This window comes from Triticum dicoccoides, chromosome 4A (assembly GCF_002162155.2).
Source record: "Triticum dicoccoides isolate Atlit2015 ecotype Zavitan chromosome 4A, WEW_v2.0, whole genome shotgun sequence".
Classification (NCBI taxonomy): domain Eukaryota; kingdom Viridiplantae; phylum Streptophyta; class Magnoliopsida; order Poales; family Poaceae; genus Triticum; species Triticum dicoccoides.
The window spans coordinates 528,829,448-528,853,435 of record NC_041386.1 but is presented as its reverse complement, the minus strand read 5'-3'; the positions used below and the strand labels follow the sequence as shown (position 1 = coordinate 528,853,435).

General features: G+C 42.3%; 1 protein-coding gene and 1 pseudogene across 1 annotated transcript; both read right to left on the bottom strand.

The window, feature by feature from the left end:
* Positions 1-6,975: 6,975 nt before the first annotated feature.
* On the bottom strand, positions 6,976-9,702 carry LOC119286545 (annotated as a pseudogene).
* A 10,142-nt stretch (positions 9,703-19,844) lies between these two features.
* LOC119289059 (cysteine-rich receptor-like protein kinase 40) lies at positions 19,845-23,572 on the bottom strand. The gene is made up of 6 exons (XM_037568492.1): positions 23,435-23,572; positions 23,095-23,356; positions 22,754-22,976; positions 22,514-22,664; positions 22,254-22,364; positions 19,845-20,030 (listed from the first exon to the last, which is right to left on the bottom strand). Exons 1-6 carry the CDS (start codon positions 23,570-23,572, stop codon positions 19,845-19,847), a joined length of 1,071 nt encoding a protein of 356 aa, XP_037424389.1.
* Between the last annotated feature and the right edge of the window lie 416 nt (positions 23,573-23,988).

Below are 23,988 nucleotides of genomic sequence, written 5' to 3'. Positions count from 1 at the left end.
ACCACATCAATTCCATCGCAACTAGACGTAGGCTTTTACCTTCATCGAAGGGGCCGAACTAGTATAAACCCTCGTGTCTTTGTGTCCGCTTTAACCCCTTCAAGTAAACTCGTAGCGATGGCTCCACGACTAAGTCCTTTCGCTAGGACATTTGCCGTGACAAATCCACGACAATTACATTGTGGTGTTCCAGGTGGCGTGAGTAGTGAAACTATTTCACATAGTTTTAACTGAAGGCCAAACTCGTAACTCAAATATTTTATTTCTGCGATCATATCGTAGAAACTTTTATTTTTGTTACGATGATTCTCCACTTCACTCTGAAATTCTTTGAACTTTTCAAATATTTCAGACTTGTGTTTCATCAAGTAGATATACTCATATCTGCTCAAATCATCTGTGAAGATTAGAAAATCATGATACCTGCCACGAGCTTCAATATTCATCGGACCACATACATCAGTATGTATGATTTCCAACAAATCTGTTACTCTCTCCATATTACCGGAGAACGGCATTTTAGTCATCTTCCCATGAGGCACGGTTCGCAAGTACCAAGTGATTCATAATCAAGTGGTTCCAAAAGTCCATCAGTATGGAGTTTCTTCATGCGCTTTACACCGATATGACCTAAACGGCAGTGCCACAAATAAGTCGCACTATCATTATCAACTTTGCATCTTTTGGCTTCAACATTATGAATATGTGTATCACTACTATCGAGATCCAACGAACCATTTTCATTGGGTGTGTAACCATATAAGGTTTTATTCATGTAAACAGAACAACAATTTATTCTCTTACTTAAATGAATAACCGTATTGCAATAAACATGATCAAATCATATTCATGCTCAACGCAAACACCAAATAACACTTATTTAGGTTCAACACTAATCCCGAAAGTATAGGGAGTGTGCGATGATGATCATATCAATCTTGGAACTACTTCCAACACACATCGTCACCTCGCCCTTAACTAGTCTTTGTTCATTCTGCAACTCCCGTTTCGAGTTACTACTCTTAGCAACTGAACCAGTATCAAATACTGAGGGGTTGCTATAAACACTAGTAAAGTACACATCAAATATACATATGTTCACTTTGCCATCCTTCTTATCCGCCAATTACTTGGGGTAGTTCCGCTTCCAGTGAACAGCCCCTTTGTAGTAGAAGCATTCAGTTTCAGGCTTAGGTCCAGACTTGGGTTTTTCACTTGAGCTGCAACTTGCTTGCCGTTCTTCTTGAAGTTCCCCTTTCTTCCCTTTGTCCCTTTACTTGAAACTAGTGATCTTGTCAACCATCAACACTTGATGTTTTTCTCAATTTCTACCTTCATCGATTTCATCATCATGAAAAGCTCGGGAGTCGTTTTCGTCATCCCTTGCATACTATAGTTCATCACGAAGTTCTACTAACTTGGTGATGGTGACTAGAGAATTCTGTCAATCACTATTTTATCTGGAAGATTAACTCCCACTTGATTCAAGTGATTGTAGTACCCAGACAATCTGAGCACATGCTCACTAGTTGAGCGATTCTCCTCCATCTTTTAGCTATAGAACTTGTTGGAGACTTCATATCTCTCAACTCGGGTATTTGCTTGAAATATTAACTTCAACTCCTGGAACATCTCATATGGTCCATGACGTTCAAAATGTCTTTGAAGTCCCGATTCTTAAGCCATTAAGCATGGTGCACTAAACTATCAAGTACTCATCATATTGAGCTAGCCAAACGTTCATAACGTCTGCATCTGCTCCTGCAATAGGTCTGCCACCTAGCGGTGCATCAAGGACATAATTCTTCTGTGCAGCAATGAGGATAAACCTCAGATCACGGATCCAATCCGCATCATTGCTACTAACATCTTTCAACTTAGTTTTCTCTAGGAACATATCAAAAATAAAACAGGGAACTAAACGCGAGCTATTGATCTACAACATAGATATGCTAATACTACCAGGACTAAGTTCATGATAAATTAAAGTTCAATTAATCATATTGCTTAAGAACTCCCACTTAGAAAGACATCCCTCTAATCTTCTAAGTGATCACGTGATCCAAATCAACTAAACCATGTCCGATCATCACGTGAGATGGAGTAGCTTCATTGGTGAACATCACTATGTTGATCATATCTACTATATGATTCACGCTCGACCTTTCGGTCTCCGTGTTCCGAGGCCATATCTGTATATGCTTGGATCGTCAAGTATAACCTGAGTATTCCGCGTGTGCAACTGTTTTGCACCTGTTGTATTTGAACGTAGAGCCTATCACACCCGATCATCACGTGGTGTCTCAGCACGAAGAACTTTCGCAACGGTGCATACTCAGGGAGAACACTTCTTGATAATTAGCGAGAGATCATCTTAAAATGCTACCGTCAATCAAAGCAAGATAAGATGCATAAAAGATAAACATCACATGCAATCAAAATATGTGACATGATATGGCCATCATCATCTTGTGCCTTTGATCTCTAACTCCAAAGTATCGTCATGATTTCCATCGTCACCGGCATGACACCATGATCTCCATCATCTCAATCTATATCAATGTGTCGTCACATGGTCGTCTCGCCAACTACTGCTCTTGCAACTATTGCTATCGCATAGCGATAAAGTAAAGCAATTATTTGGCGCTTGCATCTTATGCAATAAAGAGACAACCATAAGGCTTCTGCCAGTTGCCGATAACTTCAACAAAACATGATCATCTTATACAACAACTTATATCTCATCATGTCTTGACCATATCACATCACAACATGCCCTGCAAAAACAAGTTAGACGTCCTCTACTTTGTTGTTGCAAGTTTTACGTGGCTGCTACGGGCTGAGCAAGAACCGTTCTTACCTACGCATCAAAACCACAACGATAGTTTGTCAAGTTGGTGTTATTTTAACCTTCGCAAGGACCGGGCGTAGCCACACTCGGTTCAACTAAAGTTGGAGAAACTGACACCCGCCAGCCACCTGTGTGCAAAGCACGTCGATAGAACCAGTCTCACGTAAGCGTACGCGTAATGTCGGTCCGGGCCGCTTCATCCGACAATACCGCCGAACCAAAGTATGACATGCTGGTAAGCAGTATGACTTATATCGCCCACAACTCACTTGTGTTCTACTCGTGCACAACATCAACACATAAAACCTAGGCTCAGATGCCACTGTTGGGGAACGTAGTAATTTCAAAAAAATTCCTACGCACACGCAAGATCATGGTGATGCATAGGAACGAGAGGGGAGAGTGTTGTCTACGTACCTTCGTAGACCGACAGCGGAAGCATTAGCACAACATGGTTGATGTAGTCGTACGTCTTCATGGTCCGACCGATCAAGCACCGAAACTACGGCACCTCCGAGTTCTAGCACACGTTCAGCTCGATGACGATTCCCGGACTCCGATCCAGCAAAGTGTCGAGGAAGAGTTCCGTCAGCACGACGGCGTGGTGACGATCTTGATATTCTACTGTCGCAGGGCTTCGCCTAAGCACCGCTACAATATTATCGAGGATTATGGTGGAGGGGGGCACCGCACACGGCTAAGAGAACCATCATGAAGATCAACTTGTGTGTCTAGAGGTGCCCCCTGCCCCCGTATATAAAGGAGAAAGGGGGGAGGAGGCCGGCCCTAGGAGAGGCACGCCAGGGGAGTAGGATTCCTACTCCTAGTTGGAGTAGGTTTCCTCCTTTCCTAGTCCAACTAGGAGAAGGGGGGAAAGGGGGGAAGAGGGGAAGGAAGGGAGAGAGGGACCGCGCCCCAAACCCCTTGTCCAATTCGGACTCGGCTTGGGAGGGGCGCGCGCCACCTCCTGGTCCTTCCTACTAAGGCCCATTAAGGCCCATTGCTTCTTCCCCGTATTCCCGTAACTCCCCGGTACCTCCGAAAATACCCGAATCACTCGGAACCTTTCCGATGTCCGAATATAGTCGTCCAATATATCGATCTTTACGTCTCGGCCATTTCGAGACTTCTCGTCATGTCCCTGATCTCATCCGGGACTCCGAACTCCTTCAGTACATCAAAACTTATAAACTCATAATATAACTATCATCGAAACCTTAAGCGTGCGGACCCTACGGGTTCGAGAACAATGTAGACATGATCGAGACATGTCTCCGGTCAATAACTAATAGCGGAACCTGGATACTCATATTGGCTCCCACATATTCTCCGAAGATCTTTATCGGTCAGACCGCATAACAACATACGGTGTTCCCTTTGTCATCGGTATGTTACTTGCCCGAGATTCGATCGTCGGTATCTTAATACCTAGTTCAATCTCGTTACCGGCAAGTCTCTTTACTTGTTCCGTAATACATCATCTCACAACTAACTCATTAGTTGCAATGCTTGCAAGGCTTATGTGATGTGCATTACCGAGAGGGCCCAGAGATACCACTCCGACAATCGGAGTGACAAATCCTAATCTCGAAATACGCCAACCCAACATGTACCTTTGGAGACACCTGTAGAGCTCTTTTATAATCACCCAGTTACGTTGTGACGTTTGGTAGCACAAAAAGTGTTCCTCCGGCAAACGGGAGTTGCATAATCTCATAGTCATAGGAACATGTATAAGTCATGAAGAAAGCAATAGCAACATACTAAACGATCGGGTGCTAAGCTAATGGAATGGGTCATGTCAATCACATCATTCTTCTAATGATGTGATCCCGTTAATCAAATAACAACTCTTTTGTTCATGGTTAGGAAACATAACCATCTTCGATTAACGAGCTAGTTAAGTAGAGGCATACTAGTGACACTCTGTTTGTCTATGTATTCACACATGTATCATGTTTCCGGTTAATACAATTCTAGCATGAATAATAAACATTTATCATGATATAAGGAAATAAATAATAACTTTATTATTGCCTCTAGGGCATATTTCCTTCACATCGCACATACTAAGGTGAACTATATCCTTTATGCGTGTCTTCTTGGTCCTTTCTTGGGTGGTATTCTACTTGACCCACTGAGCCCTTGCACCTATAGGTTTGAGCCAAATGACGGTCAAGAACAAGAGAATGCCTACACCTTGCGTGAGGGAAGCATGGAAGCAGGGAAGGAACCAGAAGATGACGACCAGAGAGACAAGTGCGGAAATGTTGGACATTCTGTCCAAATGTCCGGCCCAAATTTCCAACCAAATGTTTGACCTATGTAGAAGCTCTATGGACTGCAGTGGACATTTCGCCCAATTGGTAGACACCTCGGAATGTCTGACTTAAGTTAGAATGCCCGATCTTCCTACTCGTAGTGAAGGCGGCCGCGGGCACGTTTAGTTTTCGCCTCCCACCTACCTCTTCGTGGCTAAACTATATAAACTATAATCCTCCTCCATTCTAGGGTAAGAAAGGCATAAAATAGATCTTGAGAGAGCTTTGCTCTATGTATCTCCGCTAATGGGATTCCTCCCTTCTAGGAGAAGAACCTTGCCTAGTTAGAAGACCTCCTTGATTAGGGAAATCGATGCAGCATTCCGATCTCGAGGTCAGAATACAGGCTTCGACCGCAAGGGTTGTTGATACAGGGTCGTCTTCCTTCAAGTAGGAGGCCAATGGTGTAGGTGAGACGAGCTTCAATGGGGCTTCATCCATGGCCCAACAAGGCGGTGGAACACAGAGTCGGAGATCACTGTAGAGGTCGATGATGAATGCAAGTGACCTGAAGAAGGTGGTGCGAGCAGGGGAGGGCGTCGAGTTGATGTCAAACCGGTATGCCCTGTCCATGATGAAGGTAAGGGATCCGAAGGTCAAGCTCTCTCCTAGCGTGAAGTCGCCAGACATGATGGAAGATACGATTGAGAGTTGGTTCGGCCGACGCATCCCCTTCTTGGCGCACCAACTGACGGTACAAAAAACCGCCAGTACCCTCGGTAGGGTGGCGAACATGGCCAGAAGCACCAAAAGGGAGTTCGCACAAGGAGTTCACCCAGGTTCAGGCCCTCATGGTGAGGCAAAACCCCATGTCCTGCTTTGTTTGGTATTGATGTGGGAGCACCTTGTGCGAGGGGGGGGGGGTACAAGATGATGATGGATATCACTGTCGACAATGTGGTCTATGGAATAGATTGGAATGGCTACCCCTAGCCTCACCTTATATAGGGGGCGAGAGGTAAGGTTTACAGGGTCCCTAATCGACTTCATGTCGGTGGCTTCTCGGCTTGCACACCAAGATAAACTTCTTGTTTCAAGCCGGCCCCTGGAGTGCCTCCTGGAGCCATGCTGCCATCAGGGCTCCTGGCCCCGAGGCCAGCTCAACACCGGGCTTCCTAGCCGATGGGCCACCCCCAATGTATTGCACTATCAGCTTGCAAATCAGCCTAAGCTAAGGTTTCCTTAGGGTCAAATGTTCATCGGAACGGGATGTTCCAAACCCCGTTGAAGGCGACCGAGGCAACCAAAAGCATCAGGTCCAAGCAAATCGCAAAAAGGCTAGGGAATTCGGCCCATAAAGGAACCCTAAGCCATGAGGGCAGCCAGAATCAGCCCCCTCGCTTTTGCCTATGGAGACATTGATACTAAGAGGGATATCATGTTTGATCAGTTGAAGGGATTTCCAGAATTGGGAACCCTCCCGTCGATAATAGTCGAGGAGAGGACGGACCTACGGGTATTTAGCTTTCATAATCGGCAAGCATAGGCCCTCCTCATCCTTGAGAATCCGCCACACCCATCTCAGCATAAGGGCCACATATCTAGCGTGGCGACAGAATACCTAGACTGCCTAGGTCCTTACAAAAACAGATATCAGTCCACTTAACCATATGGCATTTCTGGTGCCCATTGACCGCCTATCAGATGTCACATCCTATGTTTTGTATCACATCACTTCAGCTAATAAAGATTAAAATTGGACCCAACAAAACTTTTGTGGTGAATTGCCTCTTATTGGATATACTTTGTTCAATTGATCAATAAAACTACATATTGGAAAATGATTGATCGATAAGGCTCCGACGCATATACCCATGCTATCATCTACTGAAGAAAAATAAAACTCTTTCTTCAAACTGACATTGAAAGAGATAATGAATATCATTGCATCAAGAAATTTCAAACCGCACTAAATAGAAAAACAACATTGCCTTTGGAGTATAAAACCATGGACTACAAGAGATAATGCAACATAAGTTTTTTTTACGGTGACGTGACAACACAGCTTATTGCTTCGGAAATAAATTCATTATAGTAATAACAGAGCAAGTTCTTTTCTTTCCATGGTGCCCTTGTTTTGTGAGAAGGTCCTACTTTCATGCTTGCATGGGAGCGTTGGAGACCTGAAATTTTGTAGTGCATATGTTACGAACACCAGCTTAAATGCAGCATAAGCTAGATGTAAAATATATAGACAAGGTAAAAACATAATAACAATGAAAAATCTACTCTATAAATAAACTATGGATAGTCAACAGAAATAAATGAAACCAAGTAGGTAAATACGATTATATTCCCTCCTTTTAGAAAAATAGGTTGCTAATATCTTAATCCAAGCATTTTGGGGTGCAAGTGAGAGAAGAATCTATTATTTTGAAAGCATGATGCAACTTAACTGGCCATGCCGGGCAGATAGTTTGAGTGCAATCAGGTAACTTCACGAGAAAAAGTTTGCAGCATACAAAGAATAGAATGCGGTTGTTTTGTGTTGTGGTGAATGTACTCTACAAAAACTAGCTGATGTGAAAAACTAACCGCAAAAAATGAATAAAATCCACTGGCTAGTTAGACAAATGTATTATCACCATCCACCTCGACCCCATCCATAGTCTAATTTGAACAATCAATAAAGAATTCTGAACGGTACACCATATCTACATACATTTCAAAATATATATACACATGGACTTTTGTGGAACTTTGCCACTTGAAACATTAGTGTATAGGAAGCAAGCTAACAATTTCAGCGGTAGGTTTTCCAGAGCGGCCAGACTACTGAAAGAGATTAGAAGTTCCCCTTGTGCACTTGCATGGAACTAAGTGATTTCAATACAGAGCCCCTGATCCAGCCCACAGTTAATCTTATACCTGGTTTGCCATTCAGTTTGCACAGCGTCCGTCGAGCCTCTGAACAATATTTTCAATGGAAGGTCTCTTCTTCCGATCAATCTGCACACACTCTAGACCAATTTTAATGCATACTTTTATCTCCTGGAGGTCATTTGCTTTTAACGTTGAGTATCTGGATGCTATGCGCCCGTCTGTCCAATTTTGACGTACCTGTGTAAAAGAATTTCAAACTGTTATCCTTGATAATATAAAAGTAAACTCCAACATAAGCTTCCAGATTTTAACATGTAATATTTTTCTTACATTTTCAATAAAATCTCTTGCTGACGGTTCGTTCTGTTTGGGTTGATTCTTCTCACCAGTGGTAGTCTCGATGATTAGTAGGCCTAAACTATATATGTCCGACTGGGCGGAGATTTCACCTCTGTACAAATATTCTGGAGCTATGTATCCGCTGCATATAATTAGCAGTAATAATTCAATATAAGCACTAGTAGAAGATGAAAATGCAATTTACTACAAAATATTATCACAGTTGTAACCGGCTTACTATGATCCCACAACATTCTGTGTTCGCCGGCGTTTGTTCTTGGCCAAAGAGCCTGGAAAGTCAAAAGTCCGCGATTTTTGGGTTCATGTTGTCATCCAACAATATATTTTCGGGCTTGAGGTCCATATGGATAATGGGAATCCTATGAAGGAAAAGTAAACCATTGCAGATCCCCTTGATTATTTTGAAGCGTGTGTCCCAAGCCATGCTATTGGATCTGTCTGAAGAAGTTAAAGATCAAGTTGTTTCAGTGTCTGAGATTTAACAGTTGAAGGAACATAGAACAGGTTCATGCAATCCGCTATAACATTGCAAACATTTGATGAAACTAAAATAGAAATGTATCGGAAAGCGTCACACACCAAAATGATTCTTCAGAAGGCTTCCCTTGGGTAAATACTCATAGCAGAGTAGGCTTTCAAAAACATCTGCAACAATATACCTCCCATTGTTCAGTACCACTCTCTTCTGTCCTTCATGGCAAAACCCAACCAGCTTTACTATGTTGTCATGTTTGAGAGCCATGATATTCTGAACCTCATTGGTAATTGCTTTGTCACGTGGGAGGGGAGCATTTTCGGCAAGCCTCTTCACGGCAATGTGTTGTCCATCTGGCATAATTCCCTGTTCAACCTCACAGATGATTTTTCAGAACTACTGGCATTTTCTGCAACTTTGCAAATGGTAGAGAATGGTACGGGATGAACATACCGTATAAACTGTTCCAAATGCACCTGTACCAAGAACACGGTCCTCTGAGAACTGATTTGTGATAGTCCTCAAGAAGTCTAACGGTAGTTCCTTGGGTAATGTGCTTAGAACACTCTGCCCGTTCCCTTCAGTGTTCATTTCTGACGATATATATAGTACTGTATATAAGAAGTTATGGATGTGAGCTGTTATGGATTTATCTAAGCAAGGGGGAACAAAATCTTCCTTTGAACTAAGCTATAAACATAGTTTTGCTACGAGCATCTGAAGATAACAAGCATGTTAGTGAAAAGCACTGACCTGGAGAAGGTGGAACACTTGAGCTATGCTAGAAGCTGGGAACAGAAGCACGAAATGGGGATGAGGATTCTGAGATGAATGGTTTCGTTGCTAGCCGGAGTCGCATATAAATGAACCCAACGAGAGCTGGGTTGAGTTGACTTGAGTCTTCCTCAAGTCTTCCTTTCAAAGAAGACGGGGGATCTGTAGCGCGTGAGGACCGCTAGCCGCTGGCCGCCAGATCCGGCGACGCGCTGGACCGAGCCGGCTGGACGCGGTGCGCGCTGGATTATACTGCTCAAAAGAAAATAGTACGTACAAATTTTAGGTACTACTACTTTTTTTTAACACAGTACAGACGCAATTGCTCTTACATATGTCTATATACTCACCCCTATGAAGGCACACACGCATATCTTATCCTTATGATCACCTTCAAGAAATTAAGACGACATATCATCTTACGAAGTCACCGTGAGCGTCTCGTCGTCGACGGGAACATCTCCGCCACTAAAAGCGCATTGCCGAGGATGCGAGCAACAAGACTTGAACCCTAGTGGAATGTGGATACCACTGACCCTCTAACCATCCAACAACAGGTTGGTTTGCTTAGGTAGCACTACTTGACTATTTCTTTTTCATGGTAATACATGTCTCATTTAGTATATCATAAAGACCATACTACAAGTCACGTATACACCGATATGACAAAACTGAAAAGAGAGCAAAACGCTAGTCTTTGCACAAAGAAACATCAGCCAAGAAAGAAAATTACAATTAGGACCGAAAAATTCCTTGAGCTTGACACCAACGTCCGTCACCTGCCTCCGGCACCACCAAAGAGAAAAATGACGAATCACCTCATCACCCAAGCTCAACGCGACTGCATCGCTGATATGCAGCTTTGCAGACCTTCAAGGTACCTCACCAAAGGCGAAGCTATCGCCGTTGAACGAATCAGACCGGGGAAACACAACGGACACGCCATTGAACTCCAGATCTAACACCCCGCACGACTAAGACCTCAGAGGAGGAAGCCATACCTACCAGCCACGAACCACGAACTACGAACCCATCACATGATCCGCTATTTTCAATATACCACTGATGCAGACCACAATTTGCATCTGCTCCTGGACTACCTCCCAAGCTCTCGTCGGCGTTGGAGCAAACCTCCTCGCAACGACGGAGTCTGAGGACACAAATCCACCACGAGGATGTTGTCGCCACACCATCCTTACTTGAACATACTGATTTCCAAATCCATCTATAACCATGGGACAATCGCCTCGTCAGGGAAGGATTTGAAGCTTCTTTATTCAGCGCCGCCATCGCCATCGCCGAAGTCAAGATGATGAAGGACCCAAAAACCTAAGCTACTAGGGCCTAAACATAAAGCCAAACGATCTGCACGCGCGGCATCCAGCGACCCCCTTACCATCGATGACCGAGAGGTCATTGGCGGAGGGTTGCTAGGCTTTCTAGTCACTCGTGTCTCCAAAGGGAAAAACCATATTTGGTGTACGTCTGCCTCGATAGTACTTGACTAGCTTATGTAAAAAAATGGGGTCTTCGGTACCTAGTAGGTCAGTAGAGTACTAAATAGGAGTAGTATATTTCCACACTCTAGGCTTGGCCATCGACAAGTCCACGTAAATTGAGAGTACTCCTAAGGGTTTAGGGTTTAGGGTTTAGTTAATTTTTTCATTAGAGCATCTCTAGCCGATTGCCTGAAAGACTATAGACGTGAATGCCGCGATATGGTTTTGCACGGAGGCTGCGGCGGCTGGCACAACGGCATTTTGAAAGAAACAAAGCTGGAGGTGACGTTGAGCGAATCCCAATGGAGTGGCAGCGAATCGACCGCCCCACAGCTGGAACCGATAGATCACGGATGGGGGCAATGAATCCATTGACGACGATAATGGGGGAGGCTGAATTTGGAAGGTAATGGGCGGCAGCTGTTGCGGGCGATGCGGGGATGCAACTCGAGGTAGGTTGAAATAGGGATGGATCTTAGCGGCATCGTGGCAGTTGGGGAGTGGGAACAGTCAGAATCGATGGTGGTGCTGGAGGGTGATGACGCGGCTGGAGGCTAGAAAAAATTCATGGGCAGTTGCAAGTTGGGGCATGCATTTTGGTTTTTTGTGGTAATCATAGTGGCACTGCAAATATGCATGAACTAAGCTGATCGGCGATGCTCTGGTTATCATCAGGCGAGTAGCCCATAACCATCACTTCACCCTTGTCAAAGTTGATGGCGAGACCCGACATTTGTTGGAAACATAGGAGGAGGAATTTGAGGGGGCTGATGTCCTCCGCTGAGCCGGTTACCATGATAATGGTATCGTCGGCATACTGCGGGAGGGAAACCCCTCCTCCATCTACCAGATGGGGCACCACACCGTGGATATGGCCCGCGGTCCTAGCTCTATCAAGGAGGTGGCCAAGGCCTCGGCAAGCATGTTAAACAAGAATGGGGAGAAGGGGTCACCCTGTCTGACCCCACATAGGGTGGGGAAGAAGGGCCCAATTTCCCCGTTGATGTTAACCGCAGTGCGCCCGCAAGATACCATATGCATCACGCGCATAACCCATCTATCGTCTAAGCCCTGACGGAGGAGGACCTCCCGCAAGAAGGGCCAGTGAACAGTGTCGTAGGCCTTATGGAAGTTAATCTTCAGAAATACCACTTTCAGTTGCCTCGGCGTACCTCATGAAGGACTTCATGGAACACCAACACCCCATCGAGAATGTACCTTCCTCTAATGAAGGCCGACTGATTCGGATGGGTGATGTGTTCTACAAACTGGGTCATCCTATTGGCGTACCCCCTTCCCCCAAAATGCGGAAGATCACATTGATCATCGTGATTGGGAGGAATTGGCGAATGTCTGAGGCCCCCGGCAGTTTGGGCATGAGAGTGATGATCCCGTTGTTAAGCCAGGCAGGTCAATGGAGCCCACGTAGAACTCCTCAAAGATCGCCATCACCTTGGGTTTGACGATGTCCTGGAAAGTTTGGAAGAACTTCAGCGGGAGGCCATCAGGCCCCGTGGCGGATGTTGGATTCATGCCCTTGATGACCATCTAGACCTCCTCCTCGGAAAATGGAGCCATAAGGGCCTCATTGTAGGCCGTCGACACATGCCAGTGATCATCCCAAATGTCCAGGGCCAAGGTCGCCCCTCCCCTAGGGGAGGCGGAGAAGAGCACTTTGTAGATGCCATCAACATGGGTGCGAATGCCAACCGGCCGCTGGAGGAGGCGGTCGCCATCCCAAAGGAGAGGGATGGTGTTCCAGCGTCTCCGGCCGTTAGCTATGGCCTGGAGGTAAGCCGTATTGGCATCACCTTTGAGGACCCACTTTTGGGTCCCCTGTTGGCGCCAATAAGCCTCCTCGTCTGTGTAGATTTGGAGAGGTCATGACTTTATTTAGTAATGATTCCACTATCTCGGAAGAGGTTCCAATTAATTATGAGAATAAAGTTGCTATCTATGATGATTATTGTGATGACTTGTATGCTATTAAGAATAATGATAACCATCAAACTTGTCATCATGATTTTAGTTTTCAATTGGATTATGCCTCATATGGTAATTATTTTGTTGAGTTTGCTCCCACTATTATTCATGAGAAGAAATTCGCTTATGTGGAGAGTAATACAATTTATATGCTTGGGGGTCATGAAAAGAATGATTTATGTGATAATTATATTGTTGAATTCATTCATGATGCTACTAAAAATTATTATGAGTGAGGAATAAGTGCTTGTAGGAATTGCAATAATACCAAGTTTCCTCTCTATGTGCTCAAAATCTTGAAGTTATGCTTGTTTTGCTTTCCTATGCTAGCTGATTATTGTTCTCATAATTTTTTTGCTCACAAAATACCTATGCATAGGAAGTGGGTTAGACTTAAATGTGCTAGTCATATTCTTCGTGATGCTCTCTTTATGTTTCAATTCTTATCTTTTATGTGAGCGTCATTGAAATCATCATGCCTAGCTAGGGGCGTTAAACAATAGCGCTTGTTGGGAGGTAACCCAACTTTATTTTTATTCCTTGTTTTTTGCTCCTGTTTAGTAATAAATAATTTATCTATCCTTTGTTTTGGTTGTGTTTTTTGTGTTTAATTAGTGTTTGTGCCAAGTAGAACCATTGGGAAGACGTGGGGAAAGTCTTTTTGTTCTTGCTGTAAAAAACAGAAACTTTAGCGCTCACGAGAATTCCTGCCGTTTTTATTTGGATAGTGCTATTTAGTTAATTATTTTTGCATATGATTAATAGATAAATTCCTCACGTGCATCAATGTTTTTTAGAACTTTTGGGGTTCCATAAGTATTCGAAACCTACAGATTACTACAGACTGTTCTTTTTTTGACAGATTCTGTTTTTCGTGTGTTGTTTGCTTATTTTGATGAATCTATGGCTAGTAATAGAGTTTATGAACCATAGAAAAGTTGGAATATAGTAGGTTTAACACTATATATTCATCAAAATAAAGAATTTATCTATTAAAAATAAGCAAACAACACACGAAAAATAGAATCTGTCAAAAACAGAACAGTCTGTAGTAATATGTAGGTTTCGAATACTTATGGAACCCCCAAAATTCTAAAAAACATTGATGGACGTGAGGAATTTATATATTAATCATCTGCAAAAATAATTAACTAAATAGCACTATCTAAATAAAAATGGCAGCAATTCTCGTGAGCGCTAAAGTTTCTATTTTTTACAGCAAGAACAAAAAGACTTTCCCCACGTCTTCCCAACGGTTCTACTTGGCACAAATACTAATTAAACACAAAAACACAACCAAAACAGAGAATAGATAAATTATTTATTACTAAACAGGAGCAAAAAGCAAGGAATAAAAATAAAGTTGGGTTACCTCCCAACAAGCGCTATCGTTTAACGCCCCTAGCTAGGCATGATGATTTCAATGACGCTCACATAAAAGATAAGAACTGAAACATGAAGAGAGCATCACGAAGAATATGACTAGCACATTTAAGTCTAACCCACATCCTATGAATAGGTATTTTGTGAGCAAACAATTTATGAGAACAATAATCAGCTAGCATAGGAAAGCAAAACAAGCATAACTTCAAGATTTTGAGCACATAGAGAGGAAACTTGGTATTATTGCAATTCCTACAAGCACTTATTCCTCACTCATAATAATTTTTAGTAGCATCATGAATGAATTCAACAATATAACTATCACATAAAGCATTCTTTTCATGATCCCCAAGCATATAAATTGTATTACTCTCCACATAAACGAATTTCTTCTCATGAATAATAGTGGGAGCAAACTCAACAAAATAATTACCATATGAGGCATAATCCAATTGAAAACTAAAATCATGATGACAAGTTTCATGGTTATCATTATTCTTAATAGCATACAAGTCATCACAATAATCATCATAGATAGCAACTTTATTCTCATAATCAATTGGAACCTCTTCCGAGATAGTGGAATCATTACTAAATAAAATCATGACCTCTCCAAATCCACTTTTATAACTATCACAAGAAGATTCAACATCTTCCAAAATAGTGGGATCTTCACTTCCTAAAGTTGACACTCTTCCAAACCCACTTTCATTAATATAATCATCATAAATAGGAGGCATGCTATCATCATAATAAATTTGCTCATCAAAACTTGGGAGACAAAAAATACCATCTTTATCAAAGATAGCTTCCCCAAGGTTGTTGCTTTGCATATCATTAGCATCATGGATATTCAAAGAATTCATACTAACAACATTGCAATCATGCTCATCATTCAAAGATTTAGTGCCGAACATTTTAATGCATTCTTCTTCTAACACTTTGGCACAATTTTCCTTTCCATCATACTCACGAAAGATATTAAATCGATCAGAAAAAATAACTTTGAGGTGGTTTCGTACCCTACAATAATCTCTTTGTTTGTTCTCCGCTATTAGTGACTTTGGAGTGACTCTTTGTTGCATGTTAAGGGATTTTTATATGATCCAATTGTGTTATTATTGTTGAGAGAATTTGCACTGATGAAAGTATGAACCCTAGGCCTTGTTTCAATGCATTGCAATACCATTTTCACTCACTTTTATCATTTGCTACCTTGCTATTTTTATATTTTCAGATTACAAAAACATATATCTACCATCCATATTGCACTTGTATCACCATCTCTTCGCCGAACTAGTGCACCTATACAATTTACCATTGTATTGGGTGTGTTGGGGACACAAGAGACTCTTTGTTATTTGGTTGCAGGGTTGTTTGAGAGAGACCATCTTCATCCTATGCCTCCCATGGATTGATAAATCTTAGGTCATCCACTTGAGGGAAATTTGCTACTGTCCTACAAACCTCTGCACTTGGAGGGCCAACAACGTCTACAAGAAGAAGGTTGTGTAGTAGATATCATGCAACAACAACTTCCTCGACCTCTTTGCGGAAATCCAGGCCACCCCTTAGCATGACCGCCATATTAGGTGGTTGTGTATTGGGGTCCTTGCTTGGACTCTTTGGACCGTGCGTAATAAACTTATGATCCATCGTGTTCCTCTACGACATGTTACTGACGTTATTTTCAAAATGTGTGGTTACTTGCAGCTTTGGTGGCCGCTTAGCCGGCCCAGGATCAAGACGTCATCAACATCATCATTGCAGATCTTCGCTCGATGGCTGCCCGCTTGGCGTTGTCGCTTCCTCCATCACCACCTGAGCCGTATTAGCAGCCTCGAGGCCTGTGCCGCCGCTTTTCTTTTCATCTTCTTATAGGGCTTGTTGAGTTGTGCCCTCAGCAGAACCATGTGTACTCTATTTGTCTGGTACTTTTGTGTGTGTGTGCGGTGTGAATGTTTGTCGAACCTTGTGATCTGGTAGGTTTCTTTATATATAAAGCGGCACGAAAGCCTTTTTCAGTAATATGCAACAACATGAGCCAAAATTTTGGGTTATCCCCCCTCCCCCAGAAAATCATCAGCATTTAAAGATATATCATCTACTAGAGCATTGTTTTGGGCCCAAAATGCCCTAAACGACCGTTTCGCGAACATATGATTTTTTCATCATCTGTTGGAGATGTTCTCATAGAACCACATTGTTTTGGCCGAAGGAATTCAGAGCCGCATTGTTTTTGCCAAAGGGAAGAAAGAGTGCAGAGCTAGAACACCGCCAGCTTGTCGCCCAACAAAAGCATGTTGGTGGACACATTTTAAAATTTTATGGATCTCATCTAACTAAATCTTGTATCTCGGCCCAACTTAAGTTTTGAAATCTCTTTTTGCAAAAAAATACAAAAATCTCAGAGGCTCATTCAAATACATGACTTGTGTGTAAGTTTAGTCTCATACTGCTAGTTGAGTTGAAGAAACACCAACATGTAAGGTGGATTGTTCCAGTACTCCTTGTGCATGAGAAAATAGAGCAATAAAGTGCATGCTCAATCGCTCACTTCATGCCATGCAACACACACGCATCACATTTTGTGAATCAAGTTTAAGTTCAAACTAATGTTATGTGCCTTGTTGGAAGAACTAAAATTTGACATGGTAGTGCACTGCCTAACTCTTAAGTGTACGTGTCAATAATCGAGCACATCATGGACACAATTTTTACATCCACAATTTTCTTTCACCACTCATGAGTTGCATTTCTCCACTCTCCCACGCGTCCACTCTATGTAGAGGCAATACCGTGGAGAGAGGCTACAGAGAAGACATAGCATTAGAACAAACACACACACTGGGCTAGTTTCTTGTCCTAAGTTGCTTCTCCGGTGAAACCATCTCGGAAACTCCATGCACATTCATCCAAGAGAGCAGGCCTCCAAAATCGCGTACCTAGAAAACCTGAACCGGGTGAGAGGCCATAAGGTTTTTGGGGACCGTCTCGGCACCACTGCTTGCTTCTAATCGACTATGTCCTCGTTGTCCATCCGCCTGATTCTACTACCTCCTCTACGGCGGACGACCACCTTGTCTTCACCACCATGCATGGCCGACGATGTTGTTGTACCCGAGTTTTGGCGAACTTGTATGATCTGAACCTCTCTTTGTTGACATGTGCCTTGCTACCTCTTGAGCATGCGTTGGTTTTTCCTTAAAGAGGAAAGGGTGATGCAGTACAGTAGTGTAAGTATTTCCCTTAGTTTTTGAGAACCAAGGTATCAATCTAGTAGGAGGTAACACACAAGTCACCTAGTACCTGCACAAACAGACAAGAACCTCGCAACCAACACGATAAAGGGGTTGTCAATCCCTTCACGGTCACTTACGAATATGAGATCTGATAGAGATAATAAGATAAATATTTTTGGTATTTTTATGATATAGATTGGAAAATAAAGATTGCAAAATAAACGGTAATAGAAATAGCAAATTGATATGAAAATAATATGATGGAAGATAGACCCGGGGGCCATTGGTTTCACTAGTGGCTTCTCTCATGATAGCAAATTCTACGGTGGGTGAACAAATTACTGTCGAGCAATCGATAGAAAAGCGAATACTTATGAGAATATCTAGGCATGATCATGTATATAGGCATCACATCCGCGACAAGTAGACCGAAACGATTCTGCATCTACTACTATTACTCCAGACAACGACCGCTATCCAGCATGCATCTAGAGTATTAAGTTCATAAGAACAGAGTAACGCATTAGGCAAGATGACATGATGTAGAGGGATAAACCCAAGCAATATGATATAAACCCCATCTTTTTATCCTCGATGGCAACAATATAATGCGTGCCTTGCTCCCCTGCTGTCACTGGGAAAGGACACCGCAAGATTGAACCCAAAGCTAAGCACTTCTCCCATTGCAAGAACGATCAATCTAGTAGGCCAAACCAAACTGATAATTCGAAGAGACTCGCAAAGATATTTAAATCATGCATAAAAGATTTTAGAGAAGAATCAAATATTGTTCATAGATAATCTTGATTATAAACCCACAATTCATCGGATCTCGACATACACACCACAAAAAGAATTACATCGAATAGATCACCAAGAGAATCGAGGAGAACTTTGTATTGAGATCCAAAGAGAGAGAAGAAGCCATCTAGCTAATAACTATGGAGCAGAAGGTCTGTGGTAAACTACTCACACATCATCAGAGAGGCTATGGTGTTGATGTAGAAGCCCTCCATGATCAATTCCCCCTCCGGCAGAGCGCCGGAAAAGGCCCCAAGATGGGATCTCACGAGTACAGAAGGTTGCAGCGGTGGAAATAGGGTTTCGTGGTGCTCCTGGATGTTTTCGGGGTATATGGGTATATATAGGAGGAAGAAGTAAGTCGGTGGAGCTACGAGGGGCCCACGAGGGTGAGGGCGCGCCTACCCCCTGGGCGCGCCTCCCTGCCTCGTGGCCTCCTCGCTTATTTCTTGACGTCCACTCCAAGTCTCCTGGATCATGTTTGTTCCAAAAATAACTCTCTCAAAAGTTTCATTCCGTTTGGATTCCGTTTGATATTCCTTTTCTACGAAACAATGAAATAGGAAAAAAACAATTTGCACTGGGCCTTTGGTTAGTAGGTTAGTCCCAAAAATAATATAAAAAGGTAAATTAAAGCCCATTAAACATCCAAAACAGATAATATAATAGCATGGAACAATCAAAAATTATAGATACGTTGGAGACGTATCATGCCTTTGGCCCATATGAGTATATGTTGGATGTTCCTAGTTTGTCATATGTGATTTGTTATGTAAGTAATATTGTGTTGGTGCTATTATGGATTAAGCTTAACCAAAAACTGGTTAATTTCCTAACATTGACTGGCTTTGTTGTTGCTTTGAAACTGAGCCCATTTTTGGAATAGTTTGAATTGCTTACCACATATGTCATGTGGTGAAACTGAGCCCGTTTACAGGTGCTTGTTTCAAAAGAAGGCAGACCGAAACCTTCTTGTGGCTCGTTGCAATGAACATGTACTAGGTTTTGGCTAGCACTCTAAGAGGGCCGCTTACTCTTGAATAGGACAAAGCATTTTTTGAGGCCATTGTAATCTTTGCGTGTGTGTTGTCACCAATGTGTTGGGTGACAACTTAGTTGATGCATATTTGCATACGTGGGGTGTCAAAAAGTTGTTGTTTGCATTTGAACCCAAGTTTGGCTCCAGTGATGTCGGTGGTGAACAGTATGGCATAGAGAATGGTTGAGAACTGTTCCATGGTCGAACAAATTCATGAGCTGCAGTGGGTGGCAAAGGAACCCGAGCTCATTAAGTGTGTGTTACCAACAATTTTGTTGATGTGAGCATTGTTGCTAAGCTTCCTCCTTGAAGGATCTTTTCCACTTCTCTATTGAGAGCCTCATTGGATCTTTGGATGTTGAAGAGAAGGTAAGGGCAAATGATACACGACCTAAGGAGTAGAGGGACATGTTGTTACCAATGTGGTGCACATACATTCCCACAAGTTCAAGAGAAAGAGCAAAGTCTCCAACTACCAACTTCAAAAGGAAGAATGACCGAAAAAGGAGCAACACAGAGAAGGGTCCTTGCTGGGTTTGCGGTGAAACAAATCATGGGGCTCCTCAATGTCCATGCTGCCATGGCCAGAAAAAGGATATTGGACAGAGTTGAAAATATGTCAACATGACCATTGGTGATTGAAAGTGAACTAAAGTCGTCTATCAAGTTTATCTCAGTGCATTGGTCTCTAGGTGATTTTCTACGCACATGTTTGACCCCCTATTTCAAAAAGGAAAAAGACATCAGTTTCCGAATACTTGAAGGTCTTTCCGTTTAATTTGAGTCATAGAACATCTACACTATTAGGAGGGGTCAAGACAGTTCGAGGAAGTTGGGGATCAAGCAAAACACATATACATTGCCTGCCCACAGTGAAAAAAAATCATTTTGGAGGTAAACTCTTGGTCAAAGCTTTCAGACACAAATCCCTTTCCTACTTTGTTTAAAGGTTAAACCACTCAGTGAGCGCAGTTGTTTCCCTCTAAGGCGGAACACTTTTCTTGTTACGGGTAGTCCAAAGGGTCCAGGTCACTGCCGCGGACACTAGCCAGAAGAGATGCCTCCTCTTACTTGCACAGTTGGTTTGAGCTTCCAATAACTCACCCAAGTACAGAGCCTGCCACTTAGTACCCAGACCATCATGGAAACGCTCCAAAGGAAGTGAACAACGGGACGAGAGAAGAAAATGTTAGCCTCGAAATCGGGGACACCACAAAAGGGGCACAAACTATCGTCGGGTCCATGCTATTTGGCCACCTCCATATTTGTCGCGCAGAAGCTAGCATACGAAAATCTTGATCTTCATCAGAAGTGATGCTTTCCACAAGAGAATGCTCCACATAAGGTTTGGCAGACCACATAAGGCCCAATGTGCCGAACCAGTAGAGAAAAACGCCAATGGGGCAGGTGCCAAGACACAACATCCAAAGATCCTGACAATGCCGTTGTGAGGGCCGAGGTTTCCTCAGGGCCAAATGTTCGTCGGAACAGGATGTTCCAAACCCAATTGTAGGCGCCAGAGGCTACCAAAAGCATTGGGTCCAAGCAAATCACAAACAAGCTAGGGAATTTGGCCCGTAAAGGAGCCCTACCAAGCCATGAGGCTAGCCAGAATATGCCCTTCTTCTTTGCCTATGGAGACGTTGATACCGAGGTGGATCTCATGTTTGATCGATCAGAGGGATCTCATGTTTGATCAACTGGAGAAATTTCAATTCTTATTTCAAACCGCACTGAACAGAAAAAACAACATTGCATTTGTTTGGAGTATAAAACAATGGACTATAGGAGATAATGGAATATCATTTATCATAATAAATTTAACAAGTTCCACGGTGACGTGACAACACAAATGATTCTTTCAGAAATAAATTCATTATAGTAATGACGGAGAAAGTTCTTTTCTTCCATGTTGCCCTTCTTTCATCAATAGAAGACCCTAGTTTCACGTTCGCATGGAAGTGGTGGAGACCTGAATTTTTGTAGAGGATATGTTACCAACAATAGCTTAAATGCAACATAAGCTATATGTAATTATGTAAACATGGTAAAAAACATAGTAACAGTGAAAAATCTACACTATAAGTAAAATATGAATAGCCGACAAAAACCAAAGGAACCAAGCATGCACATGTGATTATGTTCCCTCCTAGAAAAATATGGGTTACTAATATCTTAATCGAAGCATTTTGGGCTGCAAATCACGAGAATCTATTCTTTGAAAGCCTAATGCAACCTAACTGGCCATGACAGGCAGATAGTGTGAATGCATCAGGTAACATCACGAGAAAAAGTTCGCAGAACCTTAATACTCAGATTGTGCGGTTGTTTTTTGTTGTGGTGAATGTATTTTACTATCCGTTGTGAAAAACTAGCCGCAAAAATTGAATAAAATTGGCTGGCTGGCTAGACAAGCGGATTGTCACGATCCATCTCGATCCCATCCATAGTCCAATTTGAACAATTAATATATATTTTGGAGGGTACATAATAACTACCTAGATTTCAAAATGTACACATGGACTTTTGTGGAATTCCGCCATTTGAAACTTTAGTATATAGGCATCAAGCGAACAATTTCAGTGGTAGGTTTCTCAAAAGTAGCCAAACTACTGAAAGAAATCAGAAGACAGAAGTTCCTCCTATTCACTTGCAAGAAACTATACAGAGCCTTTGATCCAGTCCACAGTTAATTTTCATACCAGGTTTGCACAGCATCTACCGAGCCTCTCAACAATGCTTTCGATGGAAGGTCTCTTCTTCCAATCAACGTCCACACACTCTAGACCAATTTCAATGCATACTGTTACTTCCTGGAGGGCATTTGGATTTAACTGGTATATGGATGCTATGTGCCCTTCTGTCCAATTTTGACGTACCTATGTTAAGAATTCGAACTGTTATCCTAGGTGACTATAAAAATAAACTCTCACATAAATCAACATCTAGTATTCTTTCTTACTCTTTCAATAAATTCCCTTGCTGATGGTTCGTTCTGTTTGGGGGTATTCTTCTCGCCAGTGGTAGTCTCGATGATTAATAAGCCTAAACTGTAAATGTCTGACTGAGTGGAGATTTCACCTCTGTATAGGTATTCTGGAGCTATGTATCCGCTGCATACAGTTGGCAGTAATAATAAGCATTACTAGAAGGTGAAAATGCAATTAACCACAGAATATCATGACAGCTCCAGTTAGCTTACTATGATCCCACAACATTCTGTGTATTCGCACGTGTTTGTTCTTTGCCAAATAGCCTGGAAAGTCCGAAATCCGATATTTTCGGCGTCATGTTATCATCCAACAATATATTTTGAGGCTTCAAATCCATATGGATAAGAGGAATGCTATGAAGAAAATGTAAACCATCGCATATCCCCTTAATTATCTTGAAGCAGACGTCCCATGCCATATCGATGGGTTTATCTGAAGTTAGGGAGCAAGTTATTTCAGCACCTAAGATTTAATAGCTCAAGGAAGAGAACAGAAGAACATAAATATTTGATGAAACTAAGATAAAAACTATATCAGAAGCGTCACATACCAAAGAGGTTCCTCTGAAGGCTTCCCTTAGGTAAATATTCGTAACAAAGTAGACCTTCGTAAACATCTGCGACAATATATCGCCCATTGTTCAGTACTACTTTCTTCTGTCCTTCATGGCAAAACCCAACCAACTTGACTATATTTTCATGTCGGTAAGCCATGATGTTTTGAACTTCGTTATTAAATATTCTATCACGTGCAATCGGCGCATTTTCCGCAAGCTTCTTCACAGCAATCGTTTGCCCATCAGGCATAGTTCCCTGTTCAGCCACACAGACACTTATTCAGAAATATGCACCACTTTTCGAAATGGCAGAAAATGTAAGGCATGAACATACCGTATAAACTGTTCCAAATGCACCTTTACCGATAACCCGGTTGTCTGAGAACTGATCTGTGATGGTCTTCAAGAAGTCTAGAGGTAGGTCCTTGGGTAACGTGCTTAGAACAGTCTGCTTGTCATCTTCAGTATTCATTTCTGATGCTGATGATATGAGAAGTAATTGATGTGAATTGCTATAGGCTACGGATATATCAAAACAAGGGGAACAAAATCTTCCTTTTTAAGAAATGAGAAACGTGAGTAAAGCCATAACATATACTCCCTCTGTAAAGAAATATAAAAGTGTTTAGATCACTAAAGTAGTGATTCAAACACTCTTATATTTCTTTATTTACAGGGGGAGTGCTAGTGTTTAACAAACCTATAAACAGGGGGAGTGCTAGTGTTTAACAAACCTATATTTCATGTCGGTAAGCCATGATGTTTTGAACAAACATTTCTTATATTTCTTTTTAACAAACTTTATTTACATTAATGGAAGCTTCCTCACCTACCACACGCCCGCTCGTCTCACCTACCACGAGTAATGGCGCCGCAGCCGCCATTAAT